Here is a 22916-nt window from a genome sequence, read left to right on the forward strand (position 1 = left end):
CGCGCATTCTTCTAGTGGTTTTAATTTTTACTTTGTGTTTTTAATTAACGCCCTCGAGCAAGCTACATGTAAGAGTGGGCGTGGAAGAAGGATAGACATTGCAGCGGCAGTGGGTGCTTTTTAAGGGGAGGAGGCGATGGGCCCTTTGAATTGCGCGGTTGTCATGACAAACTCTCATTTCGCCAGGCATTCCGTTGTCTGGCTAATTCAACGTTTGTGCAGCATGCAAAATATTATCAAAATTCCGCCAACAGTCGAAAGGGAGAAATCCGCCCCGCCGCCGGAAACGGCAGAAACAGAAACTAATAAACGACAACAGGTGAAGCTAAAAGCTGACACGTGGCATCTCGGTGGAAAAAGAATTTAAGGGCAATTTCCCGGGGAGAGGACTTTCGGCAATAACTGTGGGCCAAGCGCAGGTTGCCAAGGCGACCAGCTGTGTGGAGTATAGTTAAAAGTTTCCTTTTTTCAGCGTGGGGAATCGAACCTAAGGCGGAATCGATGTGAAGCCTAGCCTATCGATAGGCGCAAGGACCCGTGTATCGCCGAGGGCGCCAAAACGGTCTATCGTTCTGGGGCAGAAGCCCCCGAGCTCCCTCATTCGCTGGTTCCGAACAGGGGGCGTGGCCTATTTTACGCACTGGAAGTATAGCTGAGCCACTCTAACCACCACCTCTTAGGGCAGACAAGAGCGAGTCGACAAGAGCCCGGCTCGCAGGCAAGATGGCTGTGGCTGCAGCCAGTCGTCTCTCTCGCACGCCCAGCGCTGTTTTCCCTGCCCTTTTTCTCTCCTCTGATTTTTGCAAATCAATGCAGGAGATAAGCCCGCTGGCAGAGATAACGCTCGACTTGCCCGTCAATTGGGCGAGGGGGTGGCGATTGAATGCGGCACCAGTGCGCAGCCGTTGTTGTCGAAGCTATCAGGGCCCGGAGTCAATTCGCTTTGATTTTTTCGCACTGCCCTCAAATGCAAGCGAGTCCGCCTAGGCAGCGCTTCGTTTCCGGCGTACCGCTCCGTTCCGATACGATCCCCTGCGCCAGCAACCGATCCGTTTCCGTTTTGTCAGTGCCAGAAAGCCGTCGCCAGCAGAGAAGCCCCAGCGCAACGATCTAACCCAGCAGAACTGAGGAATAACAAAGTGAAAATGTGCCGAGAAACCAGAGAAGCTATCAATTGAGCAGTAGAAACAAGGACCACACCCGCGAAGGTCCTCCGGCGGACAGTGTCCGGCTGTCAGTTGGTCAAACAGTTCATCAATAAACGATTCGACTGCTTCCGTTTCATTGCGTGTCCTCACCTGTGCATGTCTGCGTGTGTCTGTGCTGCCTCTCTCTCTGACTGAGTGTGTGCCTGTGTGTGTGTGTGTGTGTGTGTGTGCTGGCCGTGCGTGTGAGGAAAGGAAACTTTGCAACTTCCGGCCAAGTGACTTCGATTTAATTTCTTTGGCTTTTTTATGGTCAAGGCATTTAATTAATTTTACTATGGCAATTTGATCGTCTGTGCTGGTCTGAACTCTGACCCCTCGCACACAAAACAAGGAGGCTTCGTAGTGAGCAGGAGGAGCAGCCAGGTGAGTCCTTTGCGGCCAAATGAGCAATAAAAGTCAATGCAAATGCCCACACGTTCGAACTTTGGCTAAAGTTTCTGCGGTTAAGGAAAGTGAAACGGGTTTAGTTTTCAAGTAAATCGCATATTACAGGAATTGGCCAAATAGCTGGTCATCTGATGAGGGTCAAAGTTCAAGAAGAGGACGAAGCCCAGACAATAAAACGAATTAGTATTTTGTAAAGAAAAATTGGTCATCTCCCATCTTTAGCTCAAGTCAGTTTAATATTATATTAAATTAACAGCATCATTAATGTGCCAAGAAACTAGGAACCATAATTTATTTGCATAGTTTAAATAATTTATATACATTTTTTAACTAAACTAACAAAGGGAACTAAAGTTGTAACTAAGAATAAAGTTTAAAATACTACAAAATAAATGACGGCTAACCAATCATATTTATGTTTATTTAATTACTTATTTATTTACTGGAAAAGTAGGAAAATCGCAACCCCTCTAAACTAATAATATTGCATACTTGCAGCCACACCCATTTCCACCGAACCACTGAGATGTAATTTGCACCGCAGGTGAACTTGAACTTCAACGTTCTGTGATAGACGAGTATACGAGCAGCCAATCCCCCCGGGATTCTGCCTACCCCCCATCGATTCCCGATTCAATCAAATTGGATCCCGAATCGGACAGCGAATCGAAGGTGATCTTAACTTGTGGAGCGGCTTTCAGAAACAGCGACAAACTGTCGACTCTGTCGATCCGCAACTTCTCGGCAAACATGCTGAACAATCTTGGGGCCAATGTGCTGGGTAAGTTGATTATTGCTGCGTATAATATTGTAATTAAGATCGGCAAGTGAATTGCGCTAATATATAATAATGTGTATATTAATCCCCCCACTTCAGTCCGGGTGGCGGCCATAATTAGACTAATTTCTTGAGCACACCTACAAGTTCGGCGGGTCGGGGCTGGGGCCGGGGTAGCTAAGTTACTCGTACTTCCGCGGTTCCGATCTTCCGATTGGCATCTCCAATGTCCGCTAAATGGCCTATAATTGAGGCGTCTAACCAGATGGCGCCGGGTGTCGCGTGCATTTAGCAATAATTAAGTTGTATATTTAACTAACTCGGCAAACCTTCTCCCATTTCCATTCGAGTGGGTGTGTGTATGTTAATTGATATAATTGCTCTTTTAAATATGCCGCAAATTGTGAATTACATTCGCACATGGCCCGGCGCACGCACATAATTATCAAACTTCACTCGCATCGGCATATTAATATACATATACATTAATAAATCTGTGTAAATATGCGTATGCCAGTGCGGGCGAATAAATTATTTTTACCACACTGTTGATCAATGCTTCAAGCACTTTCAATTTTGGCAATCAATTTGTTGTTAGCCCGCCCGACACTACCAACCAATTGCAGTTTGCTGCTTGTAAATGCATCTGCAACTGCAGGCTGCAGCCATTTATGAGTTATGGCTCGCGTTTTTATTCAATTTTTATGGTCAGCAGCCTGGCGTCCTTCCAAGCGCTTGCAATTAATTACTTTTATTAATTTATTGCCATTTTTCACGCGCCAATTGTCGTCGCCTGGCCCACGAGGCGTATGCGTAATGTCCATAGTTGCTGGTCAAGTGTGCGGCTTAAAGGTGTTTAATTGAAAGCCAGCTCGGGGTTGGTGCACCTAGCCAAAATCAAAAAGGGTCGCTATCTATCACAGGTTTCGACTGTCAGAGTTGGCTTTTAAAGTTTGCCATCTGCCTTAAGTTATTCTGCCCATTTCCCCTTGAACAACTATAAATTTCAATGACTCGCAGTGCGCAATCCTTTGGCCAAATCCTGCCTGCAGTGCCGGAGTCTGCCATAATAAATTTCGAAAGCCTTTTTCCCAGTTCCGCACAACAAACGGAGGCCCAAAAACATTTGCATACCGGGTGCGTGGTGGCTGAAGGGGGGAGAGGGGGTCGGGGAAAGTGGGGAACCCCCTTACAATTAAGAGCAATTTGCATGCAAAAGAAATGGCAGAACTTTTCCGTGTGTCTCCCCTACACTAATACTTAATTTGCATGCAGCGAAAGAAGCTCGAATGGCGTTCGTTTTATTCCATTTTCGTGGCGAATCTTTTTTCGTGAGCCTCACCCCGTCCCGCCTCGCATTAATTAAATTAATTTGATGATTGCATTTGTAATTTGCACAGAGCCGCTCTGGTTTTCCAGGGGGGAGAAGGGGCTTTCCCTCGAAATATCTGCGTGTGCTTCGCTTTGTGCGTTCGGCATTTTTGCGGTGGCCTCCGCTAGTGAAATATGTGTGCTTAACCCCTCTCGGCCCCCTTGGCCCCTCTGCCCAACCGGCTGGCATCCGTTTTGCATTGAAATGTTTTGCGGTTGCTGCGGATTCTGTTCCCAGTTGCGGTTAGTTGTTGGAGCAGCCTAGATTCCATTCCATTCCGGCCAACCGATCTGCCCGGCGGCCATGGGCCTGCAGCCTATGTCCTGCTAAAAACCGCACAATTTCCAAATTTCAATAATTATGCACATTGCACATGCAACTGACGGCGATTCTGGGCGCAAGTGCTCCACTACCGTCGCCCATCTGCCATCCAGAACGTCCATCCTGCCATTCTCGACCAGGTCCATATATTTTGCGGGAGAAATCGCGTCGTTCGCTCCCAAAAACAGGCAAACTGATTTGCGCAAATTGTGCAAATTGCTTGCGCGATAAATTCATGTTTGCCAATTTTAATTAATTAATCGCTTTGTGCGGTTTTCATTTCGTTTCGCATCGTTTTGCTCCTCTTTCTCGCCATATTACCAACTAAAATGTCCGCTCCAGGCCAGATGTAAATGCATCCGAGTGCCACCATTTGTGTCTGTGTGCTGGCCTGCTGGGCTGCAATGTTTACAGTTTCGTATTAACTTTATCGCAATTTGGGGCCTGCAGCCAATGGAGGACCAAGCCAAATTACAATGATAGATTACAAAATTACGCCCCATTAGCAGGCGTCGTAATGATTGGGGAACACGGATAGGTTTTTAAGTCAATATTGCGGTTTACACACAGTTTTTGGAACCATTTAGTTGGGCTTCTTGTGCAGGATGGGAAAAAAGGCTTATCAACAACAGTTGATTTAATTATATTTCCTAATAACCTAATTTATTTATCTTACTATTTGCCTAAGATTCATCTCCGTATATTTGATCTGTTGGATTGGATTTATATTTATTTACATTTAATTAAATTCAAGATGACCTATAAATTTATTTTCTTTAAATATTTTACAATATTTGCAACGACTTAATCTATTGAAAATCAGAAGTATCTTTAACCGTGAACTCTCTCCTCAGAGCAATAGAAAGTAGCTGCTAAAAGTACTCATCAAACGAGATACAGCTGCCACCATAAGATATCTTCAGAGCAAAGATACTTTAGCCCTGGCCTCGGCTACTGCGTCATCTTGATCTGCATACACAATGAACAGTTAGGGCTGCTTCTTTTTAATATTTATGTGTTACAACTGTAAAAGGCGAGGTGAAAAAATCAAAGTTAGACCAACTAACTAACTAGTTAGCTGGCTGGGCACTGGGGCGAGGCAAGGGCCAGGGTTTCAGCCGGCGAAGTGCGATTTCGAGAAGTGGCGCTATTTTATGGCTCCCAAACGTGGTCCGAACACCACACTCTCCACTCACAGACACTCGTACTCGTATATTTGAAATTCGATTTGAGAAAACAGAAGGAAGCGGGAACAGTTGGATGTTAAAAGTCGCACTTCTTTGGAGCAACGGACCAACAACGAACGTATCTTCTCCCAGTCGCAGATACATGTTTGAGATGTTGCCATCGAGCGTGAATTGTACAGACGGAGAGCCCAGGGATCGAGCATCATCGAGCTGTGGATGTGGCGATATCGCACCTAACACCGCGCCTTAAATTTACTAATCACGAGCGGAGAGTTTGGAGCGGCCAACTCCGCGGTCTTCGAGCAGTACCCCATGCGTGCTGCGTAATGCCCTAAAAATATGTCTGGCTGGCTACTTTCATCACTGCTACAGTTTACCATTCACAATTGCAGTGTCCCAGCCGGTTTCGGATTGGAAACTCGAGCTGGGACGGCGGCTCCAAGGGGGCAAGGTAGTGATGCGGTTCCGATTGGGGACGTCACCATCTGAAAATCGCTAATGAACAGTAGCCGCACTGGGTGTATGTGTAAAAATTAGCACTTTCCGGGCAGCGTTTTAAGGCGCAACGGCAGCAACAACAAAAGCCTGTTTCAGGGAATGTCGCTTGTAGGAACTCTATATCTTTTATTTGTTGATATTTATATTTATGGTTTTATGTGGCGTCTCTCGGCGAGCTGAACTCGTTCACCTGAGGAGTATTTTTTTTCGAGATACTTTGGCATCGAGCACCGCTCCGGATTTCTGACGTCCCGGAGCCTGTGAAGTATGCCGAAATTTTAACAAGTCCATCTCGAAAACAATAAAAATCATTGAGAGCCGCCATTCCCGCCACCGCCAAGACATCAAAGTCGGCAATCGAGAGTGTCGTGTCTGCCCGAAAGAAATTGAAATGGATTGCAGCCGGCTAGTGGGCATTGGGAAGGAGGTGCGCTTTCCGCTTAGCCGGGATTTGCATTTTGGACTCGCTTTCGGTGGAAGTGGCCAGTGAGCAGTAACCAGTAACCAGTAACCAGCAACCAGTGAGCAATAACCGCCTACACCTTCACTTTGGGCCTAATCGAATGGACCCGCCGTGACAACATCGCGGGGTTGCGTCCCCCAAAGGTTACAGCTCGGGGACGAGAGTTCGCATCAACCGGCGATGAGTAAATGTTTGGCTTGTAGCAACAGTTGAGCTCGGCCAACAAAGGGAGCCGGGCTGAAAGAGTTGAGCCGGAGTCTCTCTCGCACGTACATGTTAAAAATTCCAGGCGTACGATGAAGATGACTCTCCCGTGAATCCCGAACCCCGAGCCCCGAGTCCCGAACCCCTACCAATCCCATGCCTTCCAGCGATATACACGTACAAATAAAATGGAAATGAAATAAAAATACGTTACGTAGTCAAGTGAGGCCTGAAGGTAGGAAATGGAAAAGGGGTTAGCACTTGGCGGCCTCTCTCTCGTCTTTTGCATTTGTATCTGTATCTGTATCTTGGCCCACGTTCGTATCTACCTCCCAACCTCCGGCCGTATGTGTGTGTCTCGCACCTTTGGCTTGTTGTTTGGCCCGCTCTGCTCGGCTCTCTCTCACGTTCGTTACTGTTTTTGGCATCTTTTTCCTTCTGAATGACAGGTTGTTGAAAAATTCAATTTAGCCGATCGCCGCAGTTCGTTCCGAGCAATCCTCTAGTTCGTTAGCCCACCGGTCCCCAACAACTGAAAAAGAAACCCCGCGCACCCAACGAGGAACCAAGTTAATTGAAAAACAAACGCTTTCCGATTGAGCGGAACAAGTGGATACCGACTCGAGTTGTAATTCATTTTGGGATTCAGCAGTAGTTCAACAAAATATTTGCCGACTTCGCGTGCGCGTGTGCAGGGCTATTAGGCCTCAGCTTCTCCTTGCATCTGTGAATTTGCGTGGAGATTTAAAATCAATTTAATATAAATTAAGCAATAGTCCATTACTTACATTCGTGTCTGTCAACCGATGCTTTGGAAGTAATTTGTCGGTTTTTCCCTGCAAATTGTACTCGCCTGTAGCGGAGGAATCAGAAGAGTCCCGCGCACATAAGTATTTATAGGCAAGTAGCAAAGCAACCAGAGTGGCCAAGTGAGACAGCAGCATCTGGCCAAGATTCCAAAGCATCCAATGTACGCCAATGTGCATCAGATCCAGGCACCAATTCACCATGTGAAAAATCATTGTTCAATGAAGGTTAATCCTTATCGGAATAATTCTGGGTCTTGCCGTCCTTTGAAATATTTGTCCAGGCCAACTGTAATTGATAAATAAAGAGATTTTACTTCAAGTTGAGTGATTTATAAACAGATTTGGTAAACCTTCAGATAATGGGCTTTTGATCTAATTGCTAGTTGACTATATAAGTCTGATATCAGATTGATGTTTTAAAAAATATTTTAAGTTTCATTTCAATTTCTAAAACATCTTGTACTTAACAGATAACAGATAGCTAGTTGTAAACCAGTTTATTTTCAAGTAGTTTTAGAAAAATGTATCTTTTTAAAATATAATTAATAACGCCAAGCAGATAAAATGTTCTACAATGTTAAATAAAATAAATTAATTTAATTGTACTATTAAAGATAACAGTTGACATTTAATAAAGACCTTCGGACATGGCCTTATGGATTACCTTCTTTGGAGTGTGAATCATGGTTGACATAGCTTTGTTTACTTAAGAAGAGTGCTGAAAAGCCATTAAAACTTAAATGATTTATAATTGTTTGTGATATATTGATACACAGTCCAAGTACTTTACATTCCCTGAAATACTTAAAGTTGTTATGTTATTTACCCTAATAATAGTATTAGTACTTTTCATGAAACTCAGTGGTTTATACTCCCGTCTACCTATCTTTCTTCAGGCCCCAAGGATTGTGATCTGCCCAAGGCCGCGCTGACTGCGCTGCACGCGGGCGTCAACAGTTTTGGCCAACTGCCCGTGGGCCCCAACTTGGCCGATCTCGGCGGCGGCGCAGGCGGCGGATCCTCCGGCGGAGTGCCGGTGGGCGGTGGTGTGGCCCGCCTCCACATTTCCGGCGGACTGTGCGACAACTCCAACGCGCTGAACAGCGGAAACGGAAACAGTGGCAACGGAAACGGCAACAACAACAACAACGGCAACAGCAACAGCAACAACATGCAGCAACAGGATCAGGTGAGCAGGCCAGCGCTATCTAGAGAGAGCGAGAAAGGGAGAGAGTCCTAGAGAGAGAGAAGAGAGATGAGGAGACATAGCGCCTAGTTGATACGAAACTTTTTTAATAATCCATGTTCTTTTCGATGTTTATTTTTTCCTTCAAATTCTACTCTGCTATGCCAAAAATCCAAAATCAAATACAATCCAATTCGATCCGAAATTCGATCCGAAACGCAAATGCCAATGAAAATCTGTTTCCAAAAACGTGAATGTGTGTGTTCTGAATTGTGTAATGAACCTAATTAAATGTGCCATGAATCATATTCGTACCTTATGAATCATATCCGTAAACTATAAACAAAAGTAAGTGTACTTTGATTTCCATACTTAGAACCGTAGAACTCCTATCCTAGTCTAACTATACCTTCCGTAGACCGTAAACTGTAAACCGTAATCCGTAATCCGTAATCCGTAACGTAGTGCGTAGCTTGCATTCCTAGTCTGGTAGTTCAGTGTTCTAAGACCTCTTTGACCAAGTCAACCCACTCATTGCCCTTTTCTTTTTGGCCGTATCTTTTTCTTTCAGCACCTGGACAAAAACAAGCAGAAGCGCCACCGCACCCGCTTCACCCCCGCCCAGCTGAACGAGCTGGAGCGCTGCTTCTCGAAGACCCACTACCCGGACATCTTCATGCGCGAGGAGATCGCCATGCGGATCGGCCTCACCGAGTCCCGCGTCCAGGTGAGTTAAGCCCATAGATCTTAGTAGTTTGAGAAGGAAAGGGGCTTAAACTTCGCAATAAGTGAAACTTCTTAGCCTCAATCTATTGGTTAGCTTCAAGCAAACTTAAAGATACTTAGTATGTTCAGGAAAATGTAACGACAGGATTACCTTTCAGCCTTCAGCTTACATTTAAAATTTTTTAATTACTCATCTATATTATCTTAATTTTTACCTTAGGTGTTTGGTGCTTTTAATGGGATTCAATATTCATAGATGGATTAATTAAATTGAATTTCCAATCCGCTAATTAAATTTGAATTATGTTTAAACACCAACCCATTAGTACAATACAATCATAAAAAAAGAAACAATTTGTTATTCCTTTCTCTTCCTCGACTAAAGATAAATGTAGATTTTAATTTCCCTTAGGTTTCCCAGGTTAGAAACACGGTTAGGTGGAATTTGCTCTATTTTATTTCATTCAATATTCTCCACTTGAACTATTCTAGTGTGAAATCTAAAGGGTTTTCCCTTTCGAGTTGCTCAACTCACTCTTATTTAGCTAATTATTTTTTCTTGCCCTGTGTGCTAACTTTGTGTGGTTTGTCCTGCGGCTCGACAGTTGTCAGTGGTCGGAGCTGTCGGAATTCGGGGCTCAGTTCGTTTTAGGAGCGACATGACATTTCACTTGTGTTGCACAAAACCGCAACGGACGTTTGGCTTTCGGTTGTCGGGCTTGGGCTGCAGTCGGAGGCGAAAAGTTGGGGATACGGATATCCTTTTTGCCGGCTTGCAACAGTTTACGAGGCTCTGGGCTGAGAGTCGCCGCCGAACGCCATTTAAGCGCCCAAAATTATACTTTATTAAAGCACATAAAGTCACATTTAGTCGGGCATTCAGCCCCACCCCCACACAGGCACACACACACACAGAGAGTCTCCCCAGGATGCTCTTGCTTTTCCGCAGCAAAGTTTGCGCCACACATACACACACACACACTTACACAATGGGCATTATCCTTTTGTGGCTGGCACGGCTCCCCTGTGCCGCCGCCATTATCCTTGTCTCTCCTTCGCCCTCTCCGAAATCCCCAAGCCCGCGGAGGTCCTTTTTGCATGCGGGCGGGCTTTGTTTATGCGACAATCGAATTTACTGCTTCATTAAATTTGTGTTTAAGCTTCCGCTTCCGCTTTCACTGCTTGCTTTTGCCACTGCTTGTGCTCTTCTGCTGAGACTCCTCCTCGGAGTGTTGAATGCTCGGCAAATGAATGCCAAAAACTTTGGCTTATTGGCCCTCCTTGTGGACCACTACTGCCACTATTTCACTGGCTAAAACAATTAACCATGAGTGAGCAACTCAGTGAGCGGCGACACCTTCATGATGATCCTGCCCACCACGGCCTGGCCTCCTCCTCCTCCGCCGGATGTGTCCTACTTTGATAAATTGTTTTAATAATTGCGTATCAGTGTTGCCCGTTAATGCTTTTTTCCAACCAACCAAGCCACCACTTCCCCCGGCCCCTGGATCCGGTTGTCCAAAAGGACAATGCAATCACCTGCCAGGGGGTAAATCTGCTGAATTTCAGCAGGGGATGAGTCTGGAGGATATTGTTGTTAGAACTGCCGTCGGCTTTTACACAGCTCTTGGCTTTTTTTCCACACTGTTGTTGTAGTCCTGCTGTTTTAATGCTTGATTTTGCGTTGTCGTTGCGGCTTAGAGGATGTCAGGCCGTTGGATTAGTTTTGGGATTGCTGTTTAATAAAATTAGCATATAAATTAAGTTCGCAGTCGAAGGCGAAATAAAACATTTAGAGCGGGGCATCGAAAATTTCACACTTTCACAGCCCCACGGATGTGTGAGCGCTGAGGTCGGACCTTCATTCGATATGCACACACACGTCTGGCCCTAAATCAATCTACAAGGATTTGCAGCTAATGACGGCATAAAGACAGCCCGCTCCCGACCCCCGCCGACCCTTTCCAGATAAATGCCCGAAAAACGCTTGTCCGTATTAGCCCCGAAAATCAAGTCAAAGTTGGTATGTGTTAAGAAAATATGGGAGAGGTTGAGGGGGGCTTCAGCCGGATTTTGGCAGGGCAGGTGCATAAGTTATGAGGCTCACGTAGTGCCAACTGGCTCACACACACGCGTGAGCATCATTTATGGTAAACATAATTTAATATGAATAAAAGTCGCCGTTAAGGAGCTTGCTCAATGCTTTCCCCTAATCGGATTTCCCCCGTTTTCGGGTAAATTAGAATAGCCAAAGGCAGCGGGAGGCCTGCCTGGCAATTGTTAATTTGTGTTTTCACACCGCCCAGACCAGTGGGCGGCATTTGTGCAATTTGCAAGGGACAATCTGTTTGTCACACGTGACATCTGCGCGGGGGTCCAGCATTTTCGGGGGATTTTCCAGGGGGTGGCAAAGGTTGGGCGACCGAGAAGATGGCCCACCAAATTGACTTATCATGATCTGACATTGTCAACAGCGCCGCTCGGCTTTGTCTGGAACACTGCAACATTTATTGGTTTGTTTATTAAATTGTTGCAGTGGGTGGAGATGGTGATGGTGAGGAGGGGGTCAACGGGGAAGGTCGAGCGGCGGCACAGCACGTGCCTCCGTGTGTGGGTGTGCCAGTGCACTAAATGAATTTCTCACATGATTAATTTGCCTGGCAACCTGGCCAGTTCTCAGGGAATGTTCAGCAGGAGGGGACTTAAAGACAGAGCAATCATTTACTTGGCAACCAATTTACAACAAGCTTTTAACCAAGTGTTTGTCCCTTTAAGGACAAATGTATCTGGAAATGTTGTTATATCTTCCACATTTCAATACCAACACAAATTTTGTTAGTAAGCTGCATTTGGGTTGCATGACATACTAAATACCACAAGATTTATATCTTAAAACATAACAAATATTTATAAAAAAATATATTTTCTATATTTTCTGTTTCAAAAGAACATAGCTTTTACTACATTTTTTAAGTTTAGCTAAATTATGGTTTATCTGAGTATCTTTTCTTTAATAACCAATTAAAAACTTTTTAAATATGCCTTCACCGCGTTTTCAAGTTTAAAGATCATAACATTTCAATAATAATAGCACCTTTTAGGTTCTGTTTGTTAACCTTTTTTGTAAATATTTAAACATCTTCATAGATCACTAAACCATTATAAGAGTAAACTAACGATGAGGGGCAACTAACTTTTCCTGTTCTTGGAAAACAATCTCAAAGCGTTGTGATTCAGCAGGAATTCCCTAGAATATCGATTGCCCTAAGCCGCAGGCCAAGTAAAAGGCAGTTCATTCCCACCCAGAGCTCCGTGGCCTTCCCACTGTGAGCGTTGATAAATTATTGCCTCGACTTCAGACAGAACTAATTTATTTGCTGAGCCGCTTAATGCCCCTCTAATAATAGTCTTCCCCCGACTGCCGGGGATTCTGGAGAGGATGGGGGCGGGATATCAACCAGACCCATGTGACTCCCAGCCAATATGCGAATATTTCGCGAAAATTAGACGAAATATTCTCATAAAAAGTGAGCATCTTTATTAAAAGCCCGGCGGGGAGAGGGGAAGTAAGGGGTCAAGGAGCCGGGGACATTGTAACGAGTATTTTCCAGCGAGGCACTCCAAGTCGGGCCAAAGGCGACTGGGTCGCGTCTGATATAACCATGGCATCGCAAATTTTAATTAAACTTTAATTGAAATACCAAAAACGAAAATATGCAACCAGCGGCAAACACAGAAAAAAGGAAGGTGGTAGCCTTACCCAGTTGGGGGAGCCAAAGCGAAATAAGTGGGCGGGCTAAATTTAGCGAAAGCTTTAAAAATCCAGACTCGGCTGGGAGCTGGAAAACGGAGGGCGGGCTCTCCATAAAATGCACATAAAGAGCATCAAGGAAATCTGGCACGCATTCTGTTTATGGCATATGAAGCAATTCCGAAAGCAATTTCGTTGATACTTTTCATTGAAATGTTTGTGTGAAAATGGCGTGCCAAAGTGCCGGACGGTCTCTGGGCGGGATGGGCAAGAGCTGGCGGGTCTATCTGGGATAAGCTGGTCCAAATGCTGCTGCCATTGATAGAATGACAAGAGTCCCCACGACCCAAAATCAAAAAAAAAAAACGAAAAAGGCTGAAAAACTTGGCGAGCAAGGCACAAAGCGAGTCCAAAGGGGAGCATCCTCAAGCTGCGCATGCTCCACGAATGCAGCGAAACATTTTCGGGGGTTGCATTGGCCACCATCCCTCCCCCAAGGCCCGAACCCCAATTCCTGGATCCTCAAACCAGAAAAGAGGCTGCAGTTGCCCCGGCAACCCACAATATAAATGGGCGAAATGAAAAACACAAGTCCCAAAAATCTGGAAAAAATATCCAAAACTATTTCATAAATCAGGCAACCCCCAGAAGAGGCCAAGGAATCGCTTTGATGATGTCTATCAAAGGACATATTTTCCCGAAAGGCAGGAAAGAGATGGCTAGCGGTGTGGGAGAGAGAGACGGCCATAGTGGACTCGGTCTCGGCGGGTTGGAGCTCCCATCTCGGGGGAAGTTTGGGCTTGGGCGGGCGGCAAGTGTTGTTGGGGCCGACTCGTAAAGCAGGATTTAAAGGATAACATAAAATAAATCGACTGTGTGTGCGGGGCACTAGGGGAGCCAGAAGTCGAGACGGCATTTTATGAATTTATACGCATTTTTTATATGCTCAGGAATGAAAAGATATTGGCCGAAAAGCGATTTCCATAAACCACTCAGGGCCCTGGAGTCATAGTCGCAGGATATGAAGGCGGGGATAGGGCTCCAATAATGATAATAAAAAGATGCTCGAGCTCAAGATGAAGCCCAAGACCGGGGAAAAACAAGGAGGACACATCAAAGGCCGGCAGCCAGGGGACAGTTTGTGTATGGACTTTGTTGAGTGGCCATTTTATATTTCGGTTGCCTGGCAGCCCCACTGGGAGGAGGACTCCGGGATTGTAGTGCCATGGAGCGGGTTCAAGGAAAGCAATATCCTGGCCAATTGATTTTTGATTATTCGCCAACAACAACGGCAGCAGCGCAGAACGAGGCAATAACCAATCTGCAATCGGCTGAAAACAGGGCCAGCAAAAATTGTCAACGCAAACGAGGCGAAAAATATTATTGCACTTTCTGGCTTTTGCCAATCAAGCGTTTATTAAGAGATGCTCTCCACCTGTCCTGCGTTTTGAAACGGTTCAACTGTGCCAACTAGTCCGGTGCAATAACATTTGCATTGGGGCTAATCGAATTTTGATTGCATTTCTCTGGTCGGAGCAGCTCTCGCGCCTCTTACCCCCTATCTATGATTGATAATTTTGAAATTGGCTTTTGAAGTGTGCGGCTTTCTGTGGCAAAGTGCATTTCTATGTTCTGGCATCGCAATGTGGACTCGACTCACTGTCGAATGCAAATCACGGCGCTTGGAGGAGCAAAGTGCAAGGTGTTTTTATTATCCTTACAGCTGTTTAATCAGCCATTAGGCATAATGTGCAATTAATGTTGCATAACGAACCGAGCGGATATCGTAAACAAGCCGGCAGCCAGGGGATCACACATATCTGTGGCAGACCATTAAGGCACGCAACTGCAATCATAAGTTGCGGGTCCGGGTGACAGCGACACAATAAACAGGTTCATAATAAAAACGCCGCTGGTCCATTGACACCCACCCCTCGTAATGCGATATATAACCAGAGCCACCCCGAAAAGGGCAGGCCCATAAAATCAAAGCAAATCACTTGTTATCCCATTTGCAGCCGCAGCTCCCCGGCCGTGTAATTTGGCCGATACTTAATTTCTGACTTCTGCTTCCATTTGCTCGCCCCTCGTACGCATTTCTGGGCTCTGGATTGCGGGCTCTGGATTTCTGGGTGCTAATATCTGCGGCCTGCCACAAGAAATTGCTTTTTCATGAACTTGACTCATTTATTATTTGCAACAGTTGCCCTCCCCTTTCACCGGCCTCTGTTTGTTTGCCTTCTGCCTTCTGCTGGTGGTGTCTCTGCCGCCTTTGTGGCTGTTTTTGTTTGTGTCAGTCGAGAAGTGAAAATTAAAAGTCCAAACATGAAAATGCTTTTGTATGGAACATATGGCTGAAATTTTTTTGGACCACCAACTTGTTATGGTTTCTATTTTTTGTGGTCTGACAGTGCAGTCTGTAGATGGAAAGTTCTTCTGATACACACAGATATTAAAGAGGAACGTTACTTTGAAATATTATTATCTTAAAGCTCTAAATAATTTGAAAACATTGTATCTTTATAAGAGGAAACTATATCAACATGTTTAGCCTTTTCTCTTAAACATTATTAAGAAATTATTTTAGAGGTATTTTAGAGTTCATGTATGAAACACTTGATTAGGGCTTACAGCAACTTAACTTGCATTTCAACAAAATGCATTAAAAAATCAGTTCGATCCAATTAAGAACATATGAAACTTAATAATAGCCTTATTACCAAAAATATTTGAAACTCATGAAACATTTAAATCTCTTTATGAAATTCTCATAACTTGATGACATCGGCATTAATTCCTGAATACATACGACTTCATTATAGTTAATTTTAAAATTTTATTTGCTAAAAATGCCTTTCAATGGGCTGAAATATCATTGTTTTAATTTCCTTTGACAAAGGCATCTCTGTATTGCCGTATATCCAGCAATACACATTTCTGCACATAAAATTCCCCTCTATATGACCGTAAAAAAGGCGTATGATTTGACATTTGGCTGGAAGTCAGCCACTCAGCAGCCTATAATTTATTCATAAGGGTGAAGCTTAAAAAATTACCGTTAGACACACAATTTAACGCGGCATAAGGAGCTATTTTTTATGTTTTGTTTGGGTTCAGACCTGAAATTGGGTGCAACCGAAGGAAGCGGGAGTGAAAACAAATCAAAAGCGTACACACATACAAAGTGGGATTGCCTGGGCGCACACCCTCGAATATTGTAAATACATACGTACGCACACTTTTCGGGCAGACATAAAAAATAAATGCTTTGTTTAACCGACATTTTAACGCCTATTTACGTGCCGTGCACGTCATGCACGTTATGCCAATTTAATGGCTCGCAGCCTTAGACCAAAAAAGCAGGCAATGACTTTTGGCTTTCTCTTCCTCTTCCCCTGCCATCCGGCCGGCTCTTCTTCTTCCGCTTACTTCCGCTCGCATTCTTCGTGTGGGTGTGCGGGTGTATTGGTGAGTAGGGAAATGCTCTCCCACGAATGTGGCTAGCAAAATAAAACAGCAAGCTAAATTTAATTTACCGAGCTCAATAAGCCAGAATGAGACGGCGGCACGGATGGAGCGAGAGGGAGAGCGAAAGCGCGAGAGAGACAGAGCGAGCCGAGGCCAGACAGTCAGACCCTGTCTTAAATTATTAAATTAAAAGTTAATGAATAGAGCGACGCATAAGCACGTAAAAAACATAAACAAGTCAAGGTCGCCGACACAGCCCAACCCCCAGGAATAAGTATATATATATATATATGTTTCACCCCATCAAACCACCCTTTCTCCATCCATTATCCCCGGCACAATCTGGCACATTAGCGTCCCTGGTGTAACATCCTGAAAACGAGTGATACTGCAACCAGAACAACCTGCGATAGTTCCACTTCTGATGGGTGCACTAGGAGAAAAACTTTTTGGCAATAGGAATATCCTTTGAAAACATTACTTTTGAGTTGCTTAAAAACAGAAAAGGTGCCAGCAATTTGAAAGCTTTAATTTTTTAAGTTTCTTTCCTAATCTAAGGTATATATAAACCTCGTACTTTCTCAAACAAAATTAAATAGTGCACAAAGAAATATAATACTGTGTGCTAATTGTTTGACATTTTTCGTGTTCGGTATATTTTAGTTTCAAATTTATGATCAATTCCTGTAAGAATTATAATTAAGAAAACTGTAGAACAGTGAAGTTGTGGTAGCCCTGAAAGCCCTTAATTGTTACACTCTTAGATAAAATAGGTAGAAATACATAAATCCCTTTTTATCTGTGTGTACATTTCAAAAAGTGGCGCTCTCTTGGTTTTCAGTTTAGATCGATTTTTTCTCTGCCCGAACAGGTTGGGCTCTGGTTCCGTCTGCGTTGTCCGACATATGACAAACCCGCTGGGGACCATCGGGCCATCAGAAGGCCTTACAAGCAAAGTTACTTTGCTCGAAACTTGCCATTTTTCTTTCTGGCTCTTCCGCTGCCCCCCCTTTGCCGCTCTTGGCCCGCTGTTTTGGCCGTATTCCTTTGCCATTAGTCTGGCGCACTCAGACAGAAGCCGTCGACGTCGACGTCGTCGCCGACAGTCGGTGACAGCTCAAGATTTGCCACGAAATGCTGGGATTTATAAATACTATAGTATATAGCCGGAGCATATATATGTGTGTGAGCCCGAAAGTGGGTGGGTGGGTGTGCGCAACGGTTAAGTTGTCAACCCGACTGCGAGTGATGTGGATGCGAATGCGAGGGCCTGATGGCCTGGCAAAATCGTTTCCATGTCACTAGTCATTCAAGGGCTGGCACTTTATTCTGATTTTTTGTAGCGCAGCTCAAAGAAGGCTCGAAAAAACTGTAGAAGAGCAGGCTATGTGCTGAGAATGCTGTGCAATCCTGCACTAGCACTAAATACATCCTGCCCCCAAATGTAGGCAACCCTTTTTGCCCCACCCACACCTGGAGGTTACCTGTTCGCACGGAGTTCTGGGGGCGGACTGGGCGATGTGGGGAGTGCTTGTGTGCTGCCTTGTAAATGTCAAAACCTCAACGTGTCTGCCTTGTTTCGGCTCCGCTGTTCTTATGCATATGGAAATGCCAATTTGAAGCGAACACATCCGACACGGGGCGTGACCTCTCCTCTCGACCTAAGACAAAAGCGTATCGAAGGTCCGGCCAGGACTAGCTGGCCAAAGATGCCACATCGGGAGGGAACGTGGGTGGGAGTCCTCGTGTAAGGACTGAGGAATTTACATATCGAATTTATGCCCATGTAAATCTGTTTCCGTTTCTGCGAGAGTGTGTACGCTGTGTCGAGACATGTTTTGACTGTCACGCCGGTAATTGATCTCGATTAAGACCGTGTTCGTAGGAGGCAGCAGCGTCGGAAGAAGCCCGAAGGGTTGGGTGGAAGTGGCCCAACACGGGGCCGAAACGGGTTACAGTTTCACGGATTAAGCTGGGAAAACCCTTAAGTTATATTTCAATGAATGCATTAAGGTTAAGGTTGTCTACCTTATTAAATTCTGTAGAAAACTATTTCCATTTCACATTATTTTGGCTTGAATATAGTAGTTATAAACAGAAACACTTCTCTAAGTCCAGCTAGTTTGGTTAGTTATTGTTTCACCAACACAATTCTTGACAAAACAAAAGATTTGGTAAATTAGTATTTCAATTACATATCAACATGAAATACCTTATCAGCAATTACACCTTACCCCTCTTTCTTGCAGGTCTGGTTCCAGAACCGCCGCGCCAAGTGGAAGAAGCGCAAGAAGACCACCAATGTCTTCCGCACCCCGGGCGCCCTGCTGCCCTCCCACGGACTTCCGCCGTTCGGGGCCAACATCACCAATATCGCCATGGGCGATGGCCTCTGCGGAACGGGAATGTTTGGCGGGGATCGCTGGAGCGTGGGCGTAAACCCCATGACAGCTGGTGAGTGACAGACCCTACTGTTCCCCAAAAAGACGGCCAGAACTAACTATCCTATCTCGAACACCTATTCTCCTACTAACTGCTGCTTTTCGGATTGGGAACGGAATGTGTCCGCAGGCTTTGGCCAGCTGAATCAGTCGTCGCCACTCTCGTCCTCGCTGAACAGCGGCCTGAACTCGGGCATTAACATGGGCTCCGCCCTGGGAGCGGGCAGCTATCAGCACTACGGCCTCAATGCTCTGGGTAGGTGTGGGTTGTGGGTCTCGAGTCAGGCCCCCGAGAGACCTCTGCGATGATCACATGCCCGGAAATTTTCCATCTGCATGTGGCTGACAAAAGCCAAGCGTTGACACTTTTTCGCCTGCCATGTTTTTTTTTTTTTCTTATTTCTTGGGGCTTTGTTCAGTTGGCTGTTTGCTTCTGGGGATTTATTTGCTTAGCTTCCACCGATGCCATCCAGTTTCAGTTCCAGTTCTGCCGACAATTGACCAAACACGACGTCAGGGTCCGCGTCTCTCATTTCTTTGAACTCATAACACTTTTTTTCGGTAGCCCCAAAAACATTTGCATGCGTATGAGTTGTATCGCATCGTATCATTTATAATGCCCCGGGCTGCCTGTTTGTTCGATCAATTAACAGGCAGTCGTTTAATTTTCAGGAATACCCAAAGGCATTTTTTCATCTTCTTTATTTGGTTTCGTATAGTTGTGCTAATTGACATTTTGGAGACATGTTCATGTCGATTTTTTATTTTTCGGCTCTTGCTACCGTCAGCAAAGTTTTCATTGTTACACTTTTTGTTGAGGATTTTTAATTTTTTGGGCCCTGCCCGGCTTGCCAGATATATCTGGTTGACATCAGATAACGACAATAAAAAAGTTGTTACACATCACAAGATTTTGTATACAAGTCTTGTGGGTGTTTCCCGACTTATCAATCATATTTGAATTTAATAACTAGGATGTTAAACGAGTTTTACCCTTTAAGCTAAGCTTTTTACCTCAGACTTTCTTTTAATAAAAGTAGATAGTAATATTCCTAAGCGTGAAAGGCCTCTTATTTATTATGTTTTCCGTAATTCTTCCCACAGGCGACTCCATGATGTACCAGCACAGTGTGGGCGGGGTCAGTTGTGGGCCCAGTGGTTCGCCGAGCGCCACCACCCCGCCGAACATGAACAGCTGCTCGTCGGTGACCCCGCCGCCACTTTCCGCGCAGCCGAACTCCAGCCAGAACGAGCTGAACGGCGAGCCCATGGTGAGTCCTCTCTAAAGATATATATTCACAGTTTGGGCACATAATTATATAGTTCTTGTTGTAAAAATCTTATGGGATAATTGAAAATATTTTGTTTCCCCATTGTATACAATAATGTGAATAAAATCTAATTTAATTGAACTTTGGCTGCTTAAGCCAACAGCTGAAGCACAATCTGCCACTAAAGAAATTCTATTACCTTTAAAATGTTTGTATTTTGTTGGTTATTCTCACCTTTTTTTCGATAAGCTCCTGGAACGGTAGCTAAAACAAAAAATTTAAGTAGGAAAACAGTCTAAAAACTCCAATATATAAATGTCAAAAAAACCGGTAGATAACTTTTAAATTTTGTTTACAAGTAAAACTAAATTTCATACAAGTGTCTGTAAAAAAAGATTTTTGATGACCCGTAAATAAAATATTTTAAAATCCAATTTATTGCTTATGAAGAAAACTTACCCATAATCTTAAAACGTTACCTTAATAAAAAACACATACATTTTCAACAAAAAACCCAAATAACACTAAAACTAATTCATTAACAGCCGCTGCACCAGCAACAACAACAGCAGACTCACCAACAGCAGCAGTCTCACCAACAACAACAGCAGCAATCTCACCAACAGCCGCAGCAGCAGGCTCACCAACAACAGCAGGTAAAACACCACGGTTCGCGTCTCCGCTCACTGCTTTTCTCACCTTTTGCCACCCGTCCACAGATGGCGCCACCGACACCCACACAGCAGCAGCAGGAGGCGGGCATTCCGCTCTGCCACCAGTCCATGCAGTCGCCCACCGATGGCGCCACCGACGACGACGTGTGGCGGGGACACAGCATCGCAGCGCTGCGGCGGCGGGCGTCGGAACTGAATGCCACAGCGATCCCCTCCTACCTGCACCACGCCCACGCCGCCCACAACAACTACGAACACCACAATTCGGTCTACTGAAATTTGTTGAAAAGCTTCGAAAGCTTTTCGGATTACGGGTTCTCCAGCGGAGCTCCCGACATGAACTAGGATGCGGAGCGCAGGAAGCAGAAAGCAGGATGCAGGACGAGGCGTGGTGAAAAGCTCTCAGCCGACGGACCGACCGTTGGGCATTCAAACTGCGAGTCTGCGGCGGCGAAAGCGTTATAAGATAACCAAAACCTAGGCTTAGGGCATTGTACAATTTATGTGTTTGCATTATTTGTTTCCTGATTTCCCGGACTTAACTTAAAAGACTATAATGAATGTAAACCATGTATACGAGAAACGAAGCTTGAGAAGGCACTAACGATCTACTCGAACATAGCAACCTAAGCCAACTATGAAACTATTCCCGCATGAATATGTAGACACACTAGACGTAAAGATTTGCCGTATACGAAAACTGTATAAACTAGACCGATCGCAGGAGGGGATATATATAGTGACAAATATCCCCGGGGGCGTCACAATAATTTTTGGCAAGGCGATTCCACGGAATCCGCGCTTAGTTCGTACGTAAGCATAATTATGCCTAGGAGTGTATGTAAGTAGAGCTATTCTCATGTAAGTGTTGTTGTTTTTGTGTATAGACAGTATACTTCCGTTCCGTTGCTATCCCTTGATCTAACCATACGATACAACCGCAGCCCATAGAATATCGATCGAGCAGCCCCAACTATAGCAAAGTGACACCGAACTGACGCAGCTCGAGTGTCGAGAGCCGAACAGATTCAGAGTGCACGCATCCAATGGATTACTTTTACGATTACCAATTACAAATTATACAAATACAAATACCATTATATATACATGCATACGATTATGGCATACTTGTAATAGACTTTCTTGTATCGTTTAAGCCTAAATTTAAATCCAACTAAAACAGAAAACGAAAAGTGAAACCCAATTACTATGTATGTAATTATGCGTATTATTAAATAGTAAACTAAATTAAAAACCGAACGTGATTTGCATACCAGAATGTGGAGGTCTAATAAAAAGTGGTTCATCTAGTGGCGCGGACTGCGTGCTCGGATTGAGTGGTTAATTGATTTCAGGCAGCTGTCGACAAAAAATGTTGTTAACTAACCGAAATACTTGTTATGGGTCTCAGTCTAACGACAATAAAAGCAGCATCTATATATCTATCTATCTATCTATCTATCTATCTATCTATCTATCTATCTATCTATCTATCTATCTATCTATCTATCTATCTATCTATCTATCTATCTATCTATCTATCTATCTATCTATCTATCTATCTATCTATCTATCTATCTATCTATCTATCTATCTATCTATCTATCTATCTATCTATCTATCTATCTATCTATCTATCTATCTATCTATCTATCTATCTATCTATCTATCTATCTATCTATCTATCTATCTATCTATCTATCTATCTATCTATCTATCTATCTATCTATCTATCTATCTATCTATCTATCTATCTATCTATCTATCTATCTATCTATCTATCTATCTATCTATCTATCTATCTATCTATCTATTTATATATGTATCTATCTATGTATCTATCTATGTATCTATCTATGTATCTATCTATCTATCTATCTATCTATCTATCTATCTATCTATCTATCTATCTATCTATCTATCTATCTATCTATCTATCTACCTATCTACCTATCTATCTATCTATCTATCTATCTATCTATCTACCTATCTACCTATCTATCTATCTATCTATCTATCTATCTATATATTTATATATGTATCTATGTATCTATCTATGTATCTATCTATGTATCTATCTATGTATCTATCTATGTATCTATCTATGTATATATCTATGTATCTCCCTATCTATCTATGTATCTATGTATCTATCTATCTATCTATCTATCT

At 44.0% G+C, this 22916-nt stretch overlaps 1 protein-coding gene across 4 annotated transcripts; it reads left to right on the plus strand.

Annotated features, from left to right (window-relative positions):
* The first annotated feature begins 983 nt into the window (after nucleotides 1-983).
* On the plus strand, nucleotides 984-21158 carry LOC108023070 (homeobox protein orthopedia). 4 transcript variants are annotated; one of them, XM_050887841.1, is made up of 9 exons: nucleotides 984-1571; nucleotides 2094-2376; nucleotides 8124-8416; nucleotides 8985-9140; nucleotides 18608-18812; nucleotides 18930-19055; nucleotides 19904-20070; nucleotides 20616-20726; nucleotides 20790-21158. In XM_050887841.1, exons 2-9 carry the CDS (start codon nucleotides 2346-2348, stop codon nucleotides 21018-21020), a joined length of 1320 nt encoding a protein of 439 aa, XP_050743798.1. In that variant the 5' UTR covers nucleotides 984-1571; nucleotides 2094-2345; the 3' UTR covers nucleotides 21021-21158. The 4 variants fall into 4 exon arrangements, with proteins under 4 accessions (XP_050743798.1, XP_050743799.1, XP_050743800.1 ...); XM_050887842.1 differs by having other exon boundaries at nucleotides 9006-9140; XM_050887843.1 differs by lacking the exon at nucleotides 18930-19055.
* The last annotated feature ends 1758 nt before the right edge of the window (nucleotides 21159-22916 follow it).

The sequence above is a fragment of the Drosophila biarmipes genome, chromosome 2R (genome assembly GCF_025231255.1).
Source record: "Drosophila biarmipes strain raj3 chromosome 2R, RU_DBia_V1.1, whole genome shotgun sequence".
In the NCBI taxonomy this organism is placed as follows: domain Eukaryota; kingdom Metazoa; phylum Arthropoda; class Insecta; order Diptera; family Drosophilidae; genus Drosophila; species Drosophila biarmipes.